Source organism: Drosophila grimshawi, unplaced genomic scaffold, assembly GCF_018153295.1.
Source record: "Drosophila grimshawi isolate 15287-2541.00 unplaced genomic scaffold, ASM1815329v1 contig_848, whole genome shotgun sequence".
Classification (NCBI taxonomy): domain Eukaryota; kingdom Metazoa; phylum Arthropoda; class Insecta; order Diptera; family Drosophilidae; genus Drosophila; species Drosophila grimshawi.
In genome coordinates, this window is record NW_025063692.1 from 11443833 (window position 1) to 11464355 (window position 20523).

General features: G+C 48.3%; 4 protein-coding genes across 4 annotated transcripts; 3 read left to right on the forward strand and 1 right to left on the reverse strand.

The window, feature by feature from the left end:
- Positions 1-389: 389 nt before the first annotated feature.
- On the forward strand, positions 390-1609 carry LOC122322837 (protein transport protein Sec61 gamma-2 subunit). The gene is made up of 2 exons (XM_043216172.1): positions 390-471; positions 1043-1609. The coding sequence occupies exon 2, from the start codon at positions 1086-1088 to the stop codon at positions 1290-1292; it is 207 nt and encodes a 68-aa protein (XP_043072107.1). The 5' UTR covers positions 390-471; positions 1043-1085; the 3' UTR covers positions 1293-1609.
- A 263-nt stretch (positions 1610-1872) lies between these two features.
- On the forward strand, positions 1873-4186 carry LOC6566057 (signal recognition particle receptor subunit alpha homolog). The gene is made up of 3 exons (XM_001992501.2): positions 1873-2090; positions 2153-2830; positions 2903-4186. Exons 1-3 carry the CDS (start codon positions 1974-1976, stop codon positions 3992-3994), a joined length of 1887 nt encoding a protein of 628 aa, XP_001992537.1. The 5' UTR covers positions 1873-1973; the 3' UTR covers positions 3995-4186.
- A 105-nt stretch (positions 4187-4291) lies between these two features.
- LOC6566058 (26S proteasome regulatory subunit 6B) lies at positions 4292-5925 on the reverse strand. Its single transcript, XM_001992502.2, has 3 exons — positions 5765-5925; positions 5606-5686; positions 4292-5523 (listed from the first exon to the last, which is right to left on the reverse strand). Exons 1-3 carry the CDS (start codon positions 5786-5788, stop codon positions 4402-4404), a joined length of 1227 nt encoding a protein of 408 aa, XP_001992538.1. The 5' UTR covers positions 5789-5925; the 3' UTR covers positions 4292-4401.
- A 935-nt stretch (positions 5926-6860) lies between these two features.
- Positions 6861-20191, forward strand: LOC6566059. Its single transcript, XM_043216049.1, is given in 12 exon segments — positions 6861-6964; positions 7506-8658; positions 8708-8743; positions 8746-10606; positions 11046-12520; positions 12523-13154; positions 13391-14226; positions 14327-15334; positions 15464-15519; positions 15601-16956; positions 17232-19505; positions 19566-20191. Coding segments are annotated over 11 exon segments (11082 nt in total). The 5' UTR covers positions 6861-6964; positions 7506-7551; the 3' UTR covers positions 20007-20191.
- The last annotated feature ends 332 nt before the right edge of the window (positions 20192-20523 follow it).

Below are 20523 nucleotides of genomic sequence, written 5' to 3' on the forward strand. Positions count from 1 at the left end.
TTATACATTATTGTACATTGCAAACAGCAACAAACTCTACTATCGCCAAATCATCGATTATATTTACTATCAAAATATTTTTAACAATATTTGAGGCATGATGTTAATCATGTGTCGCCATATCAGAACGAAGTTGGTTGTTTTGTTTAAATTCCTTATTGGGATCGATGAAATTTGTGAAAGAAAGGATAGCAATGCTAATTTATCCGGCAAAATCGAATTAAACAAGGAACAATGTTCTAGTTAGAGAGATGGACGGCGAAATATGCGATAAAAGGCCAAAACGGCAACACTGGTTGCCACTGACATCTGACATCTATATTTATGTATCTGACAACGACACTGCGCAAAGCAACCCTGTTTTTTTTTGACACCTTGACGTGGACAGTTGTCAAAACAAATTCGTGTCGTTGTAGGCCGCACGAACAGCGCAAGCGGTCATTCGTTTAGAAATTTTCAAAGTAAGAGGAGGTGCGTGTGATTTTCTTTTTGGATTGCTCCAACAAAATATTTATTTAATTAAATGATAAATTACACTTCAATTAATAATTAGTGTAGAATCACTGGAGTTTATAAATACAGTTTAAGATTTCATATATATTTTGCACTGTTGCCGCAGCTGCATAGGAAACTGTTTGCGATGCCACAATTATGTTTCGCTTGTGCAAAACAATAAATAATATAAATATGTTAAAAGATAAAACAAAAAAATAAGCAAATAGTTCATCTGTGGAAATGCAGCGGCACATTTTAATCAGCACAGAAGCGACACAATCAAATTTCACCTGTGACGTTGCCGTCGTCGCTGCCTTAGTGTCGTCGTCGTCGTCGGCTGCCACGTCGTCGTGACGTTAACGCCGACGCCGACATCGACATCATGTGTTGTTGTTGTAATTGGTGTGAGAAAGTGCTGCTGGCTGGCCCACATTGTTTGACATTTAACATAATACCCTAACATGCTTGACATATATTACTGTTAACTGTAAACTTGCTTAAAATCGGTTAACATTTGCTTAAAATCTGTTTAAATCTTTGCTTGCAGCTCGAGACGCATATACTAAATATCACAGGACAAATCTCTAACCATGGACAAAGTTGTGAAATTCGATGAACCTGGTCGCGCTTTCGCCAAGGACTCGATCCGCTTGGTTAAGCGTTGCACGAAGCCCGATCGCAAGGAATTCCAAAAGATTGCGATTGCCACAGCGATTGGTTTCTGCATTATGGGTTTCATTGGATTCTTCGTCAAACTGATACACATTCCCATCAACAACATTATTGTTGGCTCGTAAATCTTATCACACTTGTCCTAGACAGTGAGAGACAGAAATAGAGAAAGAGAGAGAACGAGGAGGAGGAGCAGGAGCAGAACAATAATAATCATCAGCCTGAAACAACACATAAAATACTTTATAAATATTTTATTATTTTTTTTTTGTTTTCCTGTATAGTTAAAAAGCATCATGTACGGGTACATTCAGCGAATGTCTTTATGTTACAAGCATTTCATGTATGTGAATTGTATTGCAATAATGTTCCAAATTCCATTCATAATAACATGAACGTTAGCTAATAAGCGTCATCAATTAAAAACCGAAAAACTACCGAATTCAATGTTTTTATTATGTGATTTGCGATCTTAAAGGGGTTTATTATTTCATTTAAGAATCTTCAAATTAATCGCTGTATATAATATTACTATATAAATATATATCTAGTTTGTCAATTGTTTATTAATCGTTATAGTGCAGAGTATTGCATGTTCGGCATCTTGTCACATTTTTGTGTTACGGATAATTGTTGCACATATTCGCCTATCGATAACTATCGATATAATGCTCGTGCCTGTGACGTGGAAAGCGTACGAGACTGTTTTGACATTTGGTTGTTGGCTCAGTGTGTCTCAGTCTGTTCGATTGTCGTCGTTTGTTTGCCTCAGGATTTGGTAGCTGCTAATTTAGTTTGTAAATAGGATGTTGGACTTTGTAGTCGTGTTCACAAAAGGCGGCGTTGTGCTTTGGAATTCAAATGAGTCGGGCAAGAACTATGCCTCGTGCATAAATAGCTTGATACGTGGCGTCATTTTGGAGGTAAATCTACCAAAACAATTTTTTTTCTTGTTTTTGTTATTGTTATTATTGTGTTGATTTAGGAGCGCAACACAGAGTCCAAGTACTTTGAGGATGATCATCTGGCGGTGCAGTTTAAGCTGGACAATGAACTGGACGTGATCTTTGCGGCCGTTTTCCAAAAGGTAATCAAGCTCAACTATTTGGACAACTTTCTGGCGGATATGCAAGTGGCGTTTCAGGAGAAATTCGGTGGCGTTGCAGCAACAGAACGCCTCGGCATTGACTATGAATTCGAGCAGGAGTTCCGGATGGTGTTGAGCGCCGCGGAAAAGGCATCCGTTAAGCAGGGCAAGGTGCCAAAAGCAATGCGCTCCTACAACGAATCGCAGAAATCAAAGAAAACGGTTGCCTCAATGATGCAGGACGATAAGAAACCGCCATCGGTTGGCGATAAGCGTGTCAACATCCAGGAGAGCCCACCACCACCCAGCAAATCGGAGCCAATGACACCGCCACGCAACAACTCTGATATTATCGCGGAGAATCGACGCAAGCTGCGCGAGAAACTGACGCCTACCAAAAAGGCGACCATGGATTCAAAGCCCTTCAAAGCGACAGTTGCGGCCGAAAAGGATCGCGAGAGGGCGGGCAAAAAGCCCAGGGTCTGGGATCTGGGCGGTAATTCCAAGGATGCAGTGCTGCTCGATCGTTCCAAGGATGCGCCCGAGGACCAACAGCTGCAGACCATCAATAATGAGGTAAGTTTCCAACAACAGCAGCATTTTACAATCCGAAATTAATCGTTGGCTTCTTATTGCATTTCCGAGCAGCTGGTGGGCACAATGCAGGGCAGCATACGGGACTTGGATGTGGATAGCTCGGACGACAGCGATGATGACAGTGAGGAGGAGGAGCAGCAGCAGCAGCAACGCCAGCTCAGCCAGAAGAAGCCCAAAACCGGTGGATTACTTTCCTATTTCAAGGGCATTGTGGGCGCCAAAACGATGACGCTGAGCGATCTGCAGCCGGCGCTGGAGAAGATGCGCGACCATTTGATATCGAAAAATGTGGCCTCCGAAATTGCTGGCAAGCTGTGCGATTCGGTTGCCACATCGCTGGAGGGCAAACAAATGGGTACCTTCGATAGCATTGCGAATATGGTGAAAGAAGCGCTCACCCAATCCCTGGTCCGCATCCTGTCACCCAAACGTCGCATCGACATCATACGCGACGCATTAGAATCGAAACGGAATGGACGACCTTACACAATCATCTTTTGCGGCGTCAATGGCGTTGGCAAATCAACGAATCTGGCAAAAATATGCTTTTGGCTAATTGAGAACGATTTCAATGTGCTGATCGCGGCATGCGACACATTTCGAGCCGGTGCCGTCGAACAGTTGCGCACCCACACACGTCATCTGAATGCCCTGCATCCGGCTGTGAAGCACAATAATCGCACCATGGTCCAGCTGTATGAGAAGGGCTACGGCAAGGATGCTGCCGGCATTGCCATGGAGGCCATCAAATTTGCCAACGATACGAAAATCGATGTGGTTCTCGTTGACACCGCCGGACGTATGCAGGACAATGAACCGCTGATGCGTTCGCTATCGAAATTGATCAAGGTGAACAATCCCGATCTGGTACTGTTTGTCGGCGAAGCACTCGTTGGCAATGAGGCCGTCGATCAGCTGGTCAAATTCAATCAGTCCCTCGCCGATTACTCATCAAATGAGAATCCGCACATCATCGATGGCATTGTCCTAACCAAATTCGATACCATTGATGATAAAGTGGGCGCCGCCATCTCAATGACCTACATCACTGGGCAACCGATCGTGTTTGTCGGCACCGGCCAGACCTATGCAGACCTCAAAGCCATCAATGTGAACGCCGTCGTCAATTCCCTGATGAAATAAACAGCGCATCCCCTGGGGGATCACAGGCGGAGCAGTTGCGAAGATCAGGCTGCGAATCAGCACGCTGAACTTAATTCTAATAATGCTATAGATACACTAGATTTTGTTTTAATTATTGTCCATATATATATAAATATATATATATATATACATCGCGTAAATAAAAATGCACTTTTTACATTTGTTATTCGACACATTTGCTGATTTTTTGTGATCCTTGCATCCATGCAACCTGCCTGCTTCAGCTGTGGCTTTGGCCGCATGCGATAATCATAAGATTGTACTTTGTACAAGATATAAAGAATTTTAATATATATATATATTATGTTTGCGGTGTGTATTAATTTGTAGATTGGTTGGTTTACAGACGAGAAATGAAATAATTAAGATTATTGATAGCTAAGTGCTTATTTGTAGAACTCGTGCTCCTGTTCGTCCTTCTTGATATTGTTCTTGTAGCCCTTCTCAAAGTCCTTGGCAAGGACAATATACCGATTCTCACGCACCGCATGCATGCCAGCCTCCTGGCAGATGGCATTTATATCAGCACCAGAAATTTTATCGGGCCGTGCTACAAACTCCTCCAGGTCAACATCCTCGCTGAGGTTCATCTTTGATGTGATCGTTGAGAAGACCAAACGCTTCTGGCGCCGATCGGGCAGCGGGAACTCAATTTTACGATCTAAACGACCGGGACGCAACAGTGCCGGATCTAGTGTATCGGCACGATTGGTCGCCATGATCACCTTCACATTGGTCGTCTGATCGAAGCCATCCATCTGGTTGAGCAGTTCGAGCAGAATGCGCTGCACTTCACGATCGGCGCCAGTTTGGGCATCGAAACGTTTGGTGGCGATCGCATCGATTTCATCGATAAAAATGATTGCGGGCGCATTCTCCTTGGCCAGGCGGAAGACATCGCGCACCATGCGCGGTCCCTCGCCCAAATATTTCTGCACAAACTCGGAGCCGACGACACGTATAAACGCTGCCGTCGTATGATGTGCAACAGCCTTGGCCAGCATCGTTTTGCCACAACCGGGCGGGCCGTACATGAGGACACCGCGCGGGGGATCAATGCCAATCTGTTTGTAGAGCTCAAAGTGTGTCAGGGGCAGCTCGACGGCTTCACGTATCTCTTGCTTTTGCATGTCCATGCCACCAATGTCCGCATAGCTAACGTCTGGTTTCTCATCCGGTTGCAGCATCGATATGGAGCTATCCGCCTCTGGTGGTAATACATCGACCAATGCATTGCTATGCTTGTGCAGTGCCACCGATGCGGATGGTTTAAGCAGCTCACGATCAATGGTGGACAAGATGCGTACATAGTAATTGGAACCGGTTGTGGAGCCAACAATGCCCGTATTCTGATCAACAGCCTCCAGGAATTGGCCAATCACCAGCGGCACCGATTGTATACGCTTCACTTCCTCCTGTGCATGCAGATACTCCTTCTTCAAATTGCGCTGCTCATCCTTAATGTACTCCTCCTGTACCTCAATGAATTCCAGTGTCTTTTGCAATTTCTACATACAAATAAATAAAACGTCGTGTGTGTGTGTGATTGATTGCGATTGATTAGGCAATTGATAAGTTTGTAAATTATACCTTGTAGCGCACATACAAATCATCCATGTCCAATTCATCGAGGGAGCTGTGTGCGTCCTTCAGCTTCAGTTCGAGCTCATCCTGGCATCCATCACAAAATGTGTAGTTCAAATTAAGCATTATCACTATTTGTGTTATTATTTTGAATGGGTTACTTACTTTTTCAGGCATCGGTACATCCATAATCTTATATTAATATTATTAATGCAAGTGCAGCGAAGGCAAGTTTTATTGTTTTAATGCCGCTTAGCTGCTGATATTACAAAAAATTGAGACGAGAAAAGCAAATGACTCGTCAAAAACAAGCTGACAATACAGTGATGGTGCACATATCGATATCCCCTTGCATATATTACCGATAGTTGTCCTATCGATATTAGCTGTTTTATATGATAGTACGAAAAACACTAATTATGAAAGTGTCAATTGAACAAACATTAATCTCGTTAATTAATTAATTTAATTTGTCTAAATTGAGTAATGTAAAAATATATATTCACTGTATTTGCACGCATATTGTGAGGGACAGGTATCGATACCCAGTTAGATAAATGAAGCAGTTGAAGTATCAGTGTGTACACACTGTTCTTGCTATACGACCATTTTTTTTTGAGGCGATTTCGATTCTTCTCATAAGAAAACACATTTATTTTGGGGGCAACTAAATATGTGTGTGTGCCGTATGCATGTGTGTGCGTGAAGAATTAAAAATAATAGTTAATAGTTGATAAAAACAACAGCAACAACAACAACAACAATTAGTGATTTCGATGTGCACGTACACAATGGGTTAGCATTAAATGCGGCTAGTGAAATGGCAGTGGACTGTTTCAAACCCCATACGCTCGTGCAAGAGAAAAATCGTTCACCACCTCTAACTCAGTGTCCTGTCGCCGTCGCTGTCGCCGCTGCTTCTGGTTGGTGTTGCTGCCTTTTTGCCTCTGTCTCTGCCTCTGCTTCTGTCTCAGCCGCTGCCTCAGCCGCTGCCTCTGTCTCTGCCTCTGCTGTACGCACGCATCGATTTGGGCTAAACGTTAGATACCTCCTAACGCAGTTGTTAGGGTGGAAAAATAAGTATATAATAATAAAGAAATGCTGTGCATTTTTCAATTAATACATGGCCAAACAAATACAACAACAAATTCAAGTGCAATATTATTATTATTATCAAACGAACGAACAACAAAAAGCAACAACAAAAACGAAAAACAACAAATACATAAATACGCAAACACTGGCGCCACTCAAGCAGCAAAACAAAAGGTCCAACAAATAAAAAGAAAATTAAATTAAAAGAAATTTCCCAGAAGGCGGCAGTGCTGGCAGGCGGTAAATCAGCAAAAGCAGTGTCAAACGCAGGTTAAACACGATAAATAATGATAATAATACCAACCAATATATTGTGTGTACAAAATGTTTATTGTATAATTTTCATTACATCTTTTACACACACACACACACACATGCATGTGTATGCACATATGTATGTATGCATTCATAGAGCAGCTAACTGTGTACATGTGTGTGTGTGTGTTTGTGTGAGTGTGTGTGTGTGTGAGTGCTTGTGCGTGTAGTTTTTGTTTATATGCTGTTTTGTTTTTTATTCTTTTTTTGTTGCTCTTTTTCGTCTAGTCTGCCATTTTCGCGCACATTCGTCAACAAAATGTGCGCTCGGCTTTAAATTTACGTTTTTCTTATTGCTTTCTGCCTTATTGTTTGTTCTTTATTGATTTTAAGATGCTGCTGCAATTGTGGACACACTGACACACACACACACACAATCACACACATACAGGTTCGCTCGCACACACACACACAAATTTTTGAAAGCAGTGCATTGAATGAAATTTGATTTTGTTATTTTAATGTGCATTGTTGTTGTTTTTCTTCTTTTTTACAGAAATTTATAAGTACAAGTGGTAACACTAAAAAAAAACAGCTTCCAAATGAAGACTATGTCGCGCTTTGGCCTGCGCCGAGGCTTCAAATTCTCCGAGGAGCAGCAGCAGGTCAATGGGAACAGCAACAACAACAATAATAATAATAACAACAACAACAACAGCAGCAGCAGCCAGAGCAGCCCAATTGGACCAACCACACAAAAGCTGGCAACGCCGCCACGCAAAAAGCGCAATCACAGTCTACCCAGAGAACAACAACAACAAACACAACAGCCGGAACACCAATTGGAACTGATTGATGTTGAACTGGAGCTGGACAGGCAACAACAGCAGCCACCTTCACTCGTCTGCAGTGTGCCGCTGGAGCGTTTGCCGCGTTTCGTCGAAAAGCTGCAGCTGCTGCAACAGCAACAGCAGCGCGAACTCGATGAATATTCAGCAACAGCTTTTATCAAAGTTTTGTGCTTGTACTGTGATAAGAAGTTCGCGTCCAGTAAGCTGCAGGCAAAGCATGTGGACAAGTTCCATACGGAGCGCAAGGAGCGACGCTGCAGCAATCGCTCCACAAATAACAACAACAGCAGCAGCAATAACAACAGCAACAGCACCACCAACAGCAGCAGCAACAGTCACTTTCCTGGCTGCCAGTATTGCAGTAGCAGCAGCAATAGCAGCAACAGCAGCCACAGCAGCAACAGCAGTACCAGTAGCAAAGCCTCCAAGCCTCAGGCAATAATGCCGCCAGTCTCGCTGCCCGCCAAGCAGCTGCAGCAGCTATTTGCCCATTTCATTGCAGGGCATGCGGACAAGTATTTTGGCTGCGAACCGTGTCAGCTGCGCTTCAACGATGCTCCCCAACTTCACAGCCATATGCGTCTGACGCATCAGCAGCAGTTGCCGTCGACGTTGCCACAGCAGCAGCAGCAACGACAAAAACCTCAGCCACAGCAACAGCAGGCGGCAATGATTGGCGCCGAGGAGCCGGTGCTGTTTCGTTTAGGTCTCACACAGAATCGTTTGCCCGGCCAGCGGCAGCGAAATCGCAGCGCACGCCAGCAACAGCAGCAGCAGCAGCGGGACGACAGTGGCAATGTATCGACGCCAAAGCAGCAGCGTAGCAGCAGTCGTGCTGCACAGCGTCAAGCAGCTGCTGTAAATGCGCCAATGAGCAATGCCACAACAGCAACAGCCGCTGCAGCAGCAACAACAACATCCACAACAACAGCGGCAACAGCAGCAACTGTTGCTGTCTGTGTCGCTGCCACACAAGTCGATGATGCACTGTTCCGCATGCCCAGCCATAGTCATGTCTTCGATGACAATTTTTACAAGGATGTGGTGCTCAATGTGCGCCACAATTTAAAGCATTTCCTCGACGGACGATTGCGCAGCGGTCCAGCGCCGCCACAGCCGCTAAGCGATGCAGACAGTCCGCCCTCCTCCGCCACCGCCGCCGCCAGCAGCATGAATCAAGTGTCGCTTGGCAGCACATATCCCACGCTGCTGACAGCCGAACAGTTTGGTGATGTCTTTGGCATGGGACTGGAGCAGCTGCAGCTGCCGTTGGCGAAGGTCGCGCGACGTCCGCACACGAAGCACAGCTGGAAATGGAAATGGGATTATGTGAAGAAATTCACCGTCATCAATGAGGGCGGACGACTGGTCAAAAAGCTAAAGCAGCCATTTATGGGACTGCGCGATCTGTCGCGCCTGGACATGTGGACGCAGCTGACAATGCGACAGAAGCATGATCTCGAGCAGGCACAGCAGCAACATCAGCAGCAGCAACAACAACTGGCGCAGTATCATCAGCAACAGGAGTGCGAGCAGCGATTGCAGCAGCTGCATTTACTGCTCGATCGTCGTCTGTTGCCGCACATTATGCTCGAACAGAACGAGCAGGCCATTATCAAGGAGGAGCAGCCGGAGCAGTTGGAGCAGCAACAATTGCTATCTCTACCGCTGCAGCAGCAGCAGCATCATCACCATCAACAGTTGCTGCCCGCTGATCTGTTGCCGCAAACATTTGCCGATCAAAGCTTTTTGACGCTGCTGCAGCTTCAACCGCGCAATCGACAACAGCAACGCCAAACGACGACAACAACAACAGCAGTAGCAGCAGCAGCAACAACAGCAGCAGCAGCAACAACAACAACAATGGTGCTAAGCGGCGAATGGGCGCGTCCACGTTTATATTTATGCATTTGCTGTGGCGCCAAGTTTGAGCAGCGCAAAGCGCTCGAGGAGCACAAAACGTTTCGCCATTCGCATATTTATGCGACGCACTATGAGCTGGTCGGACGTGAACTGCTCGCTGGCAACTTGTTGCGTCATCTGTTTATGCCCAAGCGGGCGCTCAGTCATTATGCAGCCGAACACCAGCAGCAACAGTTGCAGCAGCAGCAACAATTGCAATTGCAACTGCATAAGCAGGAACGCACTGTTGTTGAGGATGAGTCGATAAGCAGCTCCTCGAATTGTTCGGCTGTCTCCTCGACATTTGGCCTGCTGACCAATGTGGATGGATCGCCGTGCTTCACGGCGACAACAACGACAGCGGGTACAACAGCGACGAACAGCAGCAGTAATCGCAGCAGCAGCAGCAACAGCAACAATAATTCAATAGCAACATCTGTGGAGGATAACGATAGCAGCGATATTAAAGCACATCCACAGCAATCTTCCTGCTCACCAGCCAGCCTCAGTCACAGCCATAGCTCCAGCTATAATTCCAGCTCCACAAACAATTCCAGCAGCTGCACAAAATGTGGTCGCAAGTGCAGCGGCCTCATGGATCTCTATCGCCACATGTTGGACTGTTCGGGCGATTATGTTTGGTCGCTGGCCAAGAAGCGTAAATATCGTTATTATTGCGGCTCCAAGAAACGTCGCACCGCCTGCAATAAGCCCGCCAAGCACTTTGCCCAGCTCCTGCGCAAGAATAGCAAAAAGGTTAAGAAGCAGCAGCAACAGTCTGACGAACAGCAGCTTCCCAATAACAACGACGCTTCCGAGGAGAGCGGCTCGTATTGCTCCAACTCCAATTCAAATTCGACTTCCAATAAGACTAAAACGCCGCCGCGTCAACGCCCCAGCGATGGTGAGTCTCTGAACAATATACACATGTAATTCGCATTAGGATCTTTCAAGGATATATGCAGCGTTCTACATGTTGAGTAGCTTATTGATTTACTGTCTCGTCGATATCTTTTACAAATTCTTGAACCTCTGGCACAAAATTGATTAATACATGAATATATATTAACATAGATAATATATATTTATAGAGCTAGGATCAACAACAAAAGAATTAATTATTGAGGTTAACAGAAAAAGGAAAGGGAAATTTGCATTGAATTTTGGAGAATTCATTTTGAAAAACTAAAATTAAAGTTAAGGAATTTCAGATATTAGAAAGTTTTCCAACAATTAGAACCACCAGCTCAGTAAGTTCTACATTTTTTTTTCCTTCCTTCCTCTCTCTTTGTCTCTGTCTCTGTCTCTCTTTCACACACACTCTTTGTTTGCTCCCTTTGCAGCTGAATCCATACGTAAAATGCTGGAGAATTTGCCGGCGAAACGTGTTTGTAAAAAGATCTTTCCGATGGATAATAAGAAGCGCTCCAAGAAACAGGGCAAACCCAGTAAGAAGCAGTTGGTTCGCGGTGCCAAGAAGCTCTACAATCATCATCATCATCATCATCACCACCACCACCATCATCATCATCAGCATGCGCTGCGCAATACGCGTTCGCGTCTGGTGCGTGCCAAGCCAGCATCAGCAGCATCGGTATCAGCAGCAACAACAGCTGCTACTGAACAGCAAAAGCAACTCCAACGTCGCAATCGTCGCAAGCAGCAGCAGCAACAACATCAATCAAAACTATTGTCTAACAGCGACAACAATTCAACAACATCAGTTGCAACAACAACAACAAGAACAACAACAGCAACACCAACAAAAACCTTAAACACTGCCAGCACAGCTACAGCAGCGACAACTGTTGCACTTGTCGATGTAGCAGCAACAACAACGACGACAACAACAACAACAACAAATTTAGTCTCACCCACGCCCAGCAGCAAACAGCAGTTAATGCCCACGCCGCCCACAACACCAGCACCAGCAGCAATAACGCCCATAACAACACCAGCAACGCCATCAACACCAATAGCAACAGTTGCTGTCAACAAACAGCAGCAGCCGGTTAAACGCAGTAAGCGCATAAGCGACTGCATTGCCATGCTAACGGGAAAGCTGGAGGAGAAGCTCAAGACTGAACAACAGCCGACGGCGGAAAAGGAGCAAATGTTGCCGGCAATGTCAGAGCAACAGTTGCATTTGCAGCTACAACCACAAACGCAGCAAAAGACGCCCAAGCGGAAAGCGATCTCCCGACGCATAATAAAGCAGCAAAGTGAGACAGCAACAGCAGCGACAGTCGCAACAGGGCCAGCAGTGACAGCAGCAACAGTGCCAGTAGCAACAGTGCCAGCAGCAAAAGTGCCAGTAGCAAAAGTTCCAGCAGTAAAAGTTCAAGCTGCAACAGGGACAGCCGCAACAGTGCCAGTAGTAACAGTGCCAGCAGCAATAGTGGCAGCAGCAACTGCCGCAGCAACAACAAAGACAATAGCAGCGTCAACAGCAGCAACAGCAGTAGTTGCAAAAGTAACAATGCCAGCAACACCAGTTGCAACAGCAGCAGTAACACCGGTCGCAGCAATTGTTGCTATTGAGCAACCGAAGCAGCCAGTGCATGTTCTGCGCTTGCGCCAGTGCTGCCACCCCAGCGGCGCGCCACACCCACCAAGGCTGCTACAAAGCAGATGGCTGCACCACAGCAACAGCAACAGTTGGCAGCATTGCCGTTGCCAGTGCTACCGATGGCACAGCCTATGCTGCTGCCAGTGCCCATGTCGATGCCTGTTAAGCTGCCACCGCCGCTGCCGCCAGCAACTGCAACGCCAACTGCAGCAGCAACACCGGCAGCAACAGCTGCTGGCACGGCACCTGTAACAGCAGCAATGCTGTTGCCAAAATTGCCATTGTATATGCCAGTGCCAGTGCCAGTGCCAGTTGTGCCCCCCAACTATGTGATGGAACCGTTAAATCTCAGCCATGTTCGGCAGACAGATGCACACCAGCAATACCAGCAACATCTGCAACAACAACACCAGCAACAGCAGCAGCAGCAACAACAACAGCAACGCACATCAGCAATGCCCGCACGTCGTCAAACGATTTGCGGCTTCGAAGCTCGCAATTTGCTGCAATTGGACGAAATGCAACCACTGGATTTATCCAAGAAAACACAGCGCAAATCCTCGCCAGTGCCACCAGCAGCAATTGCAGGTGCTGCTGCTGCTGTTACTGCTGCTGTTGTTGTTCCTAATGCACACAGTAATCTATCCGGCTGCCAGGAGCTACCGCTTGGTTTGGGCATGCCGCTACCATTGCCACTGCCGGCACATTATTATTCCAACTTGGAATTGCTGAAGATACCGCAGGTGCGTAATCCGGTGTTGCCATTACCGGTGGCAGTGCCCGCAGTAACAGTGGTGTGCATCTATTTATGGACACATCACTTACGTACGCGTCCACATGGGCGTCGACGCAAGCCGATTACGAAACAGCTGCTGGATGACTGGTAGATGGGAAACTGTTGTTGCTAGATGCGGAGGATGCAAGAACTATACAAGTTGCTGCTGCTGCTGTTTTTGCTTCTGCTGCTATTGCTGTTGTTGTTGTCGTCGTTTGGCGTTGCTGTTGTCGATTGCTCGGTTGAAGCTGCAGCTGCGTTAAAAAGCTTTGTTTGGCTAATGTTTGCGGCATCAGATTAGCGGGCAGGTAACTTTGATGGTGATGATGCTGCTGTTGCTGCAGCGGTAGAGATTGGCAATTGTTGCTGCTCCAACTGCTCCGGCTGCTCCTCCTTGAAATGGCCTGCGCGTTATTGTGCTGGTGCTGGGTTGTGGGCGGCGTGGGCATTAACTGCTGTTTGTGGGCGTGGGTGAGACCAACCACCAAAGTGCCAGCAAAAAAACGAGCCACAGAGTTGGCCAGCAAAAAGGAGAAACCGTGTCCCACGCGAATGGATGAGGTGATCAATAATCATATCGATGATGCCATCAATTCAGTCATACTTGCTGTGCACGCCAGTCTGCCGCAGGACGAGGAGGAGGAGCTGCAACAGCAACAGCAGCTGCAGTTGCTCTTGCACAAACAACAACAACAGCAACAGCAGCAGCAACAACAGCAGCAGCAGCAACAGTTGCCGCCAACAACAGTTATGCCCAACGCTGGCGTTTTGTTCAGCACAGCAGCAACAGTTGCCGCTGTGCCCGCCCGCAATCCAGCACCAAAGAAGCGCAGCATGCGCTCAAAAACCATTGATTGCCGTTCCGCACTGCTGCTACTGCCGACTGCTGTTGCCACTGCACAGACACCCACAGTGCCATTAATGTCAGCGATGCAGTGCATCCAATTGCCATCAAATGGCCAACTAGTGCAGCTAGCTGCTGAGCAGCCGCCCCTGCCGTCGCCCATTGCCACACCAAAAGTTGCCACGCCCGCACCCGAAGTGGAGGAGAAGCCCAGCATGTGCCAGAGGCAAGTGTTGCTGGCATCAGAAGTTCAATTGCAGCCAGTAATGACAACGACAGCAGCTGCAGCAGCAGTAGCAGAAGCATTAGTTGTACCAACACCAGCAACCACAGCTGCAACAGTTGGAGCTGAAGCTCCAACAAAAATAGCAACAGCAACAGTAGCAGCGGTAGCAGCAACAGTTGCAGCAGTATCAACACCAACCGAAGTAACCAGAAACAACAGTTGCAGTCTCGGCCGCTGCGAAGCCAGCAATGGCTGTGTCTGTCATCTCAGTGGCACCACCAACAGCACCAGCAACAACAACAACATTACCAACAACAACAACAGCAACAACGAAAAGCAGAAGTGTCACGCCCAACTTGCTGCTGGAGGAGCACAGCTGCAATATGCACAACAACAACAACACATCCTCTGGTTTTCATAGTCTGGCGCCAGCAGCTGAAGTTGAACCCGATCCGGAGCCCGAATTGGTAACGGAAAAGGAGACGAAGCTCGAGTCCGAGCCGGAGACCGAAGCCAAGCCTAAACCTGAACTCGAATCGCAGCCACAACTTGTGCGGGAACCGGATCCGAAACCGGATCCGGAACCAGAAGCGGAACCAACGCCGCCACCCAAAGAAGATGTGAAAAAGAAGCAGAGGCGTCGACGCAAAAACGAACTGGCAGCAATTGTTGCCGATCAGCTGCTGGAGAGCTTCAAAATCGACAACGCGCGACGCGACAATTTGAAGAAGCTCGAGAACCTGGCATATGAGAAGAGCGAGGATCTTTTGCTCACCGGCATGTTGCTGATGTCCAGCACAAAGCGAAATGCAACGCTGCAGCAGCAACAGCAGCATCCAGCAGTAGCAGCCGCAGCAACAGTTGCAGCCGTTGAGTCGAAGCGCAGCAAAGTCGAGTTCGAGCAGACGCCACCGGCTGCAACTGGGCGTGGTCGGCCCAAGCGACGGCAGAGTTGCTACTATAAACGTGGACGTGGCAAGGCGACGCCTTTGGGTGCTGAGACGAATATTAGCGCGTTGAAATCCTCACTTGAGTCCTTCTCCATTGGCATTGAGAAACAGCTGCTGGCCAAGGAGGCAGCCGCCGCAGCAGCAGCTAAAGCAGCAACGCCCACAGCCAGCTGCATACTGCGCCCAAGCATTCTGTGCACAGCAGCCAAGGAGCACCAGCAGCAGCAGAAGCAGCAGCAAAAGCAACAACAAAAGCAACAGCAAACGCAACAACGACAACAGCAGGAGCAGCAACAACAACAGCAGCAAGATCAAGAGCAGCAACAAGAGCAGGAGCAGGAGCAACAACAGCAAGAGCAACAGCAGCAGCACCTACAGTCAGCGGCAGCAGCAACAACAATCGCTGCCACATATAGCCGAGATCCTCGACTTAACAAAAATATACACAAGGAAGCCGCACAGGAGCAATTGGAGCACCGACAGCAACAGCAGCAACACTCCCACCAACAGCAGAAACAACAACTGTCGCAACAGGAACAAAATCATCAGCAGCAGCAGCAACAGGAGCAGCCACAGCCTGGCGAGGATCTGGAGGAGGAGGACAATTATTTAACGGAAATTGCGAAAAATGTCAACGACAAAATCATGTCGGCAAACAACGAGGACTTCGAGTTTGCGCACGATGAATTTGATCAGGATAAATCCCATGATCCGGATCAGGATAAATTCTATCGTCCGCCCACATCGATGAGTGTGCGCAGTGCACCCAATCTCAATGATGAAAACTCGAATTTCGGCTCCGACGATGAGAACACCAACACAGAGATCATGGACATGGATCTGGATGATGAGATGAGTGTCTATACTAGCTATTCGCAGGATTTAGGACGCACTGGTCGTGGACGACGGCGTCGGCGACGTCGCAGCGTTCTATTGACGCGCCGTCCAAAGAAACGCAACACGCGCAGCAGCCAGCAGCTGGAAGATGCCGATAAGTTTGCATGCCAGCTGTGCGGCAAGAGCTTCTTCACATCCACCTCTTTATCCAAACACAACATGACGCTGGCGCACGTCTCCAAACTCTCCGAGCTGGAGTATATGCAATCGAAGAGCAATGCGCCGCCAAGTCCCCCACAGCAGCAGCAAGTGGAGGCAGTGGTGGCGCCACTGCAACAAACTCAACAACAACAGCAGCAGCTGCGTGCCTCAGTGCTCATATCGCCGGTTGTGCATCCACAGACGATAGTCATCGGCGCGGCTTCCAGTCATGTCATTACCGAGGAGAGCCTGCGTCTTCATGACACCCAGCAGCAGCAGCAGCAACGGCAGCAGCAACAGCAGCAGCAACAACAGCAGCAACAACAACAGCAGCAACAGCAACAACAGCAGCAACAACAACAGCAGCAGCAGCAACAACAACATGCAAGCCAGCATTCAAGTCCAATTCACAGTGCCGCCCGCCTTAATCTCAATCCCGATGAGCGTCTTTTCTACGAGTGCTGCAACATTTTGAAGAGCGCCGAAACGCCTCGTCTACCCACGGCAACTGCCATGCCCACAATTGCCGTTGCGACGCCCTCTGTGATTGTTAGCGCCGGTGTGCGCAAACCCTTGTCGGAGCTAACGATTCCCGTTGCGACAACGGCTGAGCCTGCGTCACCCCCAACATGTCGTCCTCCACGTCCACCGCCGCCGGCATCGCCGTCTCCTTCGCCGTCGCCACCTCAATCACCACTGCCAACAACAACAACAACAATACCAACAGCAGCAGCAGCAACTCGTATAGTTCCTGCATCCTCCGCATCAGCAACAACAGTTTCCCATCAACCAGTCATCCAGCAGCTGTTTCGTAATCCGCCTGCGGCGACGCCCACGTCGACGCCTACGTAAGTGATGCGTCCATAAATAGATGTAGTACATATCTACTTGGTAACAAGTCAGGATGAGAGATCAGCTTTACTCTTAGTTTAGCTTTAATTTACTGCCAATTAACTTTGGGTCTTTTTTTTCTCCTCCGCAGCAATCATCATCATCATCAGCAGCAACAACACCACAACCAGCATGGCCAGCATCATCATCATCATGTCGAGCAGCAGCAGCAGCAACATCATCATCACCATCAGCAGCAGCAGCAGCAGCAACATCATCATCACCATCATCATCAGTCGCATCGTCTGTCGCCCAATTACTCAATGTCGCAATTCTCATCGATGACAGCTACAAATATGACGCAGTCCCGATTTAAGACCAAAGCCGCAATGAAGGGCTACGAGACGAATTTGGAGCTGGACATGGAGCTGGCCAAGTCGGCAAATCGTGCAGTGTGCAAGCTAACCGAATTGGCGGACATAGCGTTGGGTAGCGAGAAGCCGCCCGGCGTTAACTATAGCCCCAATCAGGTATCGACACCTCTCTCACCAGTCGCTGTTGCCGCAACAGACCATCAGCAGCAGCAGCAGCAACTGTTGCAGCAGTCGCATCAGCAGCAGCAACAATTACAGCCCGTGACAGCAACTGGTGTCGAACAGAGCTCCACATCATCCAAGACCATTATGCATGGCTCCTCCATTATCAAGGCAACAGCGGCAACGGCGGCCGCCAGCAGTGCTACATTGCCACCGGTCTCGGGTCGGATTATAATACCGGAGCGGCCGTTTAAGAATATTGGACTGGAGGAGAAGGCGCCCATTACGTTCCAGAAGCCGAAGGCAAGCGTTAATCTGCTAACCGATGATAATAGTGTATCCACCGCAAGCTACTCGGATCGCGATGATTATGATTTTGGCACGCTCAGCTGTGAGGATGTCGATGTGGATGCGGAAACCGATGCGGATGCCGTTGCGGAGACGGTTAAGCTTGCCGAGCAGCAGCGCCAGCGGCAACAGTTGCAGCTGCAGCAGCAACAGCAGTTGAAACAATCGTCTGGTGTCATTGCGTGCTCAGCAGCCACATCATCCACATCGAGCAGTTCCAGTTCCACCGCCTCCTCAACGCAGCAGAGCAGCAGTAGCAACTCCAGTCGGGCCACAGCAAAAACGTTTGAGAACAAATCGCTAATCATGGGCCGCATCTTCAAGTCAAAGGCAAAGGCAACAACAGCAGCAGCAGCAGCAGCAACAGCAGCAGCAGCAACAGTAACACCAGGAGCAATAGCAACGCTTGGCGCTACTGGAGCAACTGGGACGCCGGTCAAGAGTGCTCCCAAGGATAAAGCGCAGCTGGATCAGCTCTTTGATGAGCTGCGTGGTGCAACAGCCAAGCCACAACAGCCCGTTATTGAGCTGGCGCCAATAACAGCAACAGCACCAACACCCAATTCGACTCCGGATCCTTGGTTAGCTCCCGATGTGCCAGCTTTGTCTGCGACGTCAGCGTCCGCTCCTGCAATGAAAGCGACCGCTGCCACCAAAAAGAAGATTACCACCAAAGCAGCAACAGCTGCTGCTGCTGGACCAGATCGAAAGAAAACTGCCGCTGGCAGTGCGAAGGCGAAAATCAAAACAACCGCACGCAAACCGACCAAAGATCTCTCCAAACTGCAATCGGAGCTGGGCATGAGCACCGCCGAGATTGAGCAGCTCATCGACGAAGGTCAACGTAAATCGAAGCGACGTTGCGCGACCAATCGGCCCAAAAAACTGGTGGAAACGTGGAGCTCTGATGAGTACGAGGAGTTCCTCTCCACCAAGGATATAATAGCTTTAATTGAGCAAAAGGAGCAGCAGGAGCAGCGTCGCAAGCGCAAAACCAGCGAGGCTGCCTCACAGCAGGAGTTGCTGCCAGAGCGACCGAATCTCACGCAGCCATTGAACAATGCTAAGAGCAAAAGGAATCGCAAGGCACACAAGGATCAGGTGGAACAGCTGCAGCAGCAACAGGAACCACAGCCACCAGCGCCGGCACCGGCGCCGTCCAAACGCAGCAGACAGCTGCGCGCAGCAGTTGATATTCAAGTGGAGGCGCCGCCACCGCCCCCGCCACCGCCAACGAAAACGACGAAGGCGACGCGCGGCAAACCAGCAGCCAGGACAGCGAAAGCCACAAAGGCGACCAAAACGCCGGCTGCTGTAGGCAGAAAACGTGGCAAGCAGCTGGAAGAACTGCAACTGGAAGCCGAACCCGAACCCGAACCTGAGCCGGCAACAGCAACGATCGTTGCTACAGCGGCGCCAACAGTGCAACAGCAGCGCCTGGAACGTTCTAGTCAACGCACGCGCAGCAGTCGTCAGCAACAACAGCAGCAGCAGCAACAGCAGCAGCGAGTGGTGGAGGCAAGCGCGGAGGTGGCGTCTGCGGAGCAGCAGCCAAGGGACATGAATCACTATCAGGAGAGCCATGAAAAGGCAGCGAGCAGCGTTAATGTCAAGCAAAAGCCGCGCGGCAGCAGCAACAATAATGTTAATAAAATCAACAACAACAACAATAGCAATCGCGGCAGCGTCGCAACGGCAACAACAGCAGCACCAACAGCAGCAGCAAATGCAACAACAAATAATAACAACAACAGCAGCAGCAGCAACAAAAATTTGAAAACAAAACGCAAATCGCAATCGAATCGACAATCGCCGGCGCGCCGGAAGCGACCGGCGAGCGAGAAGCAGCTGTATTATTGGAGCAGCTCCAGCGATGATGAATTCGGTCGCATCAATGTGGATGCCGAGGCAGCGGAAGCGGAGGCGGGAACCCAGGCAGACGCCGCCGTTTCAGCCGTTGCCACAAATGAGCCACAACAGCAACAACAACAACAGCAGCAACAACAACAGCAGCAGCAACTGTTGGCGCCGACGAAGCATTTTGATGACAGCGAACAATATCAGAAGCATGGCTGGATCGTTGGTGATTCGCACAAGAAGCTGGTGAAGCTTTTGGCCATTGCCAAGGGCAACAAGAAGGTGGACAATTGCGGCGTTAAGCGGCGGACGCCCAAACGCAAGTGCTAGGGGATGAGTGCTTGAGCAATTGATCGGTTGACACTTAATGCAGTAGCACTGCCAACATTTCGTGTGCGGTATCATTTCTCCGACGTCAAGGCTTATTATTGTGCATTCGTGTATATTGAAGCAGACAAAACACGACATATATTTTACTTTCTTTAAAAAGAGAAAAACATTTAAGCGTTACATTATTTAGGTTTTTTTTTTATTAAATGTATTTATAATTAATAAACAAAAATGCGCAAGCAACAAATAAATATTTGAGCACAACAATTGATCGATCGACTTATCACATTTTTAGACTAGTACCAAAGTTAAAAGCCAGCTAAAGCTTATTTATAAAACTGCTTAACTGCTAAAATCGAGTGATTCGTTTTCGATTTCAAATTTTCACAGCGCCTAAGTGTTACCATAATTTCATTCAACCTGTCACTTTCAATTACAAGTTGCTAACTCTAAGTATCGATAAATTGCTTGCGCGTCATCGATGACCAGCGCTAAAGAAGGTGGAATGTAACTGGAA

Bases quoted from the DNA above. Each gene is read 5' to 3' on its own strand.
- LOC122322837 (XM_043216172.1), top strand. From the start codon at position 1,086: ATGGACAAAGTTGTGAAATTCGATGAACCTGGTCGCGCTTTCGCCAAG.
- LOC6566057 (XM_001992501.2), top strand. From the start codon at position 1,974: ATGTTGGACTTTGTAGTCGTGTTCACAAAAGGCGGCGTTGTGCTTTGG. The intron at 2,091-2,152 runs GTAAATCTACCA...GTGTTGATTTAG, and splicing joins TACGTGGCGTCATTTTGGAG to GAGCGCAACACAGAGTCCAA. The intron at 2,831-2,902 runs GTAAGTTTCCAA...ATTTCCGAGCAG, and splicing joins TGCAGACCATCAATAATGAG to CTGGTGGGCACAATGCAGGG.
- LOC6566058 (XM_001992502.2), bottom strand. From the start codon at position 5,788: ATGGATGTACCGATGCCTGAAAAA. The intron at 5,687-5,764 runs GTAAGTAACCCA...GATGGATGCCAG, and splicing joins ATGTACCGATGCCTGAAAAA to GATGAGCTCGAACTGAAGCT. The intron at 5,524-5,605 runs GTATAATTTACA...ATTTGTATGTAG, and splicing joins ATTTGTATGTGCGCTACAAG to AAATTGCAAAAGACACTGGA.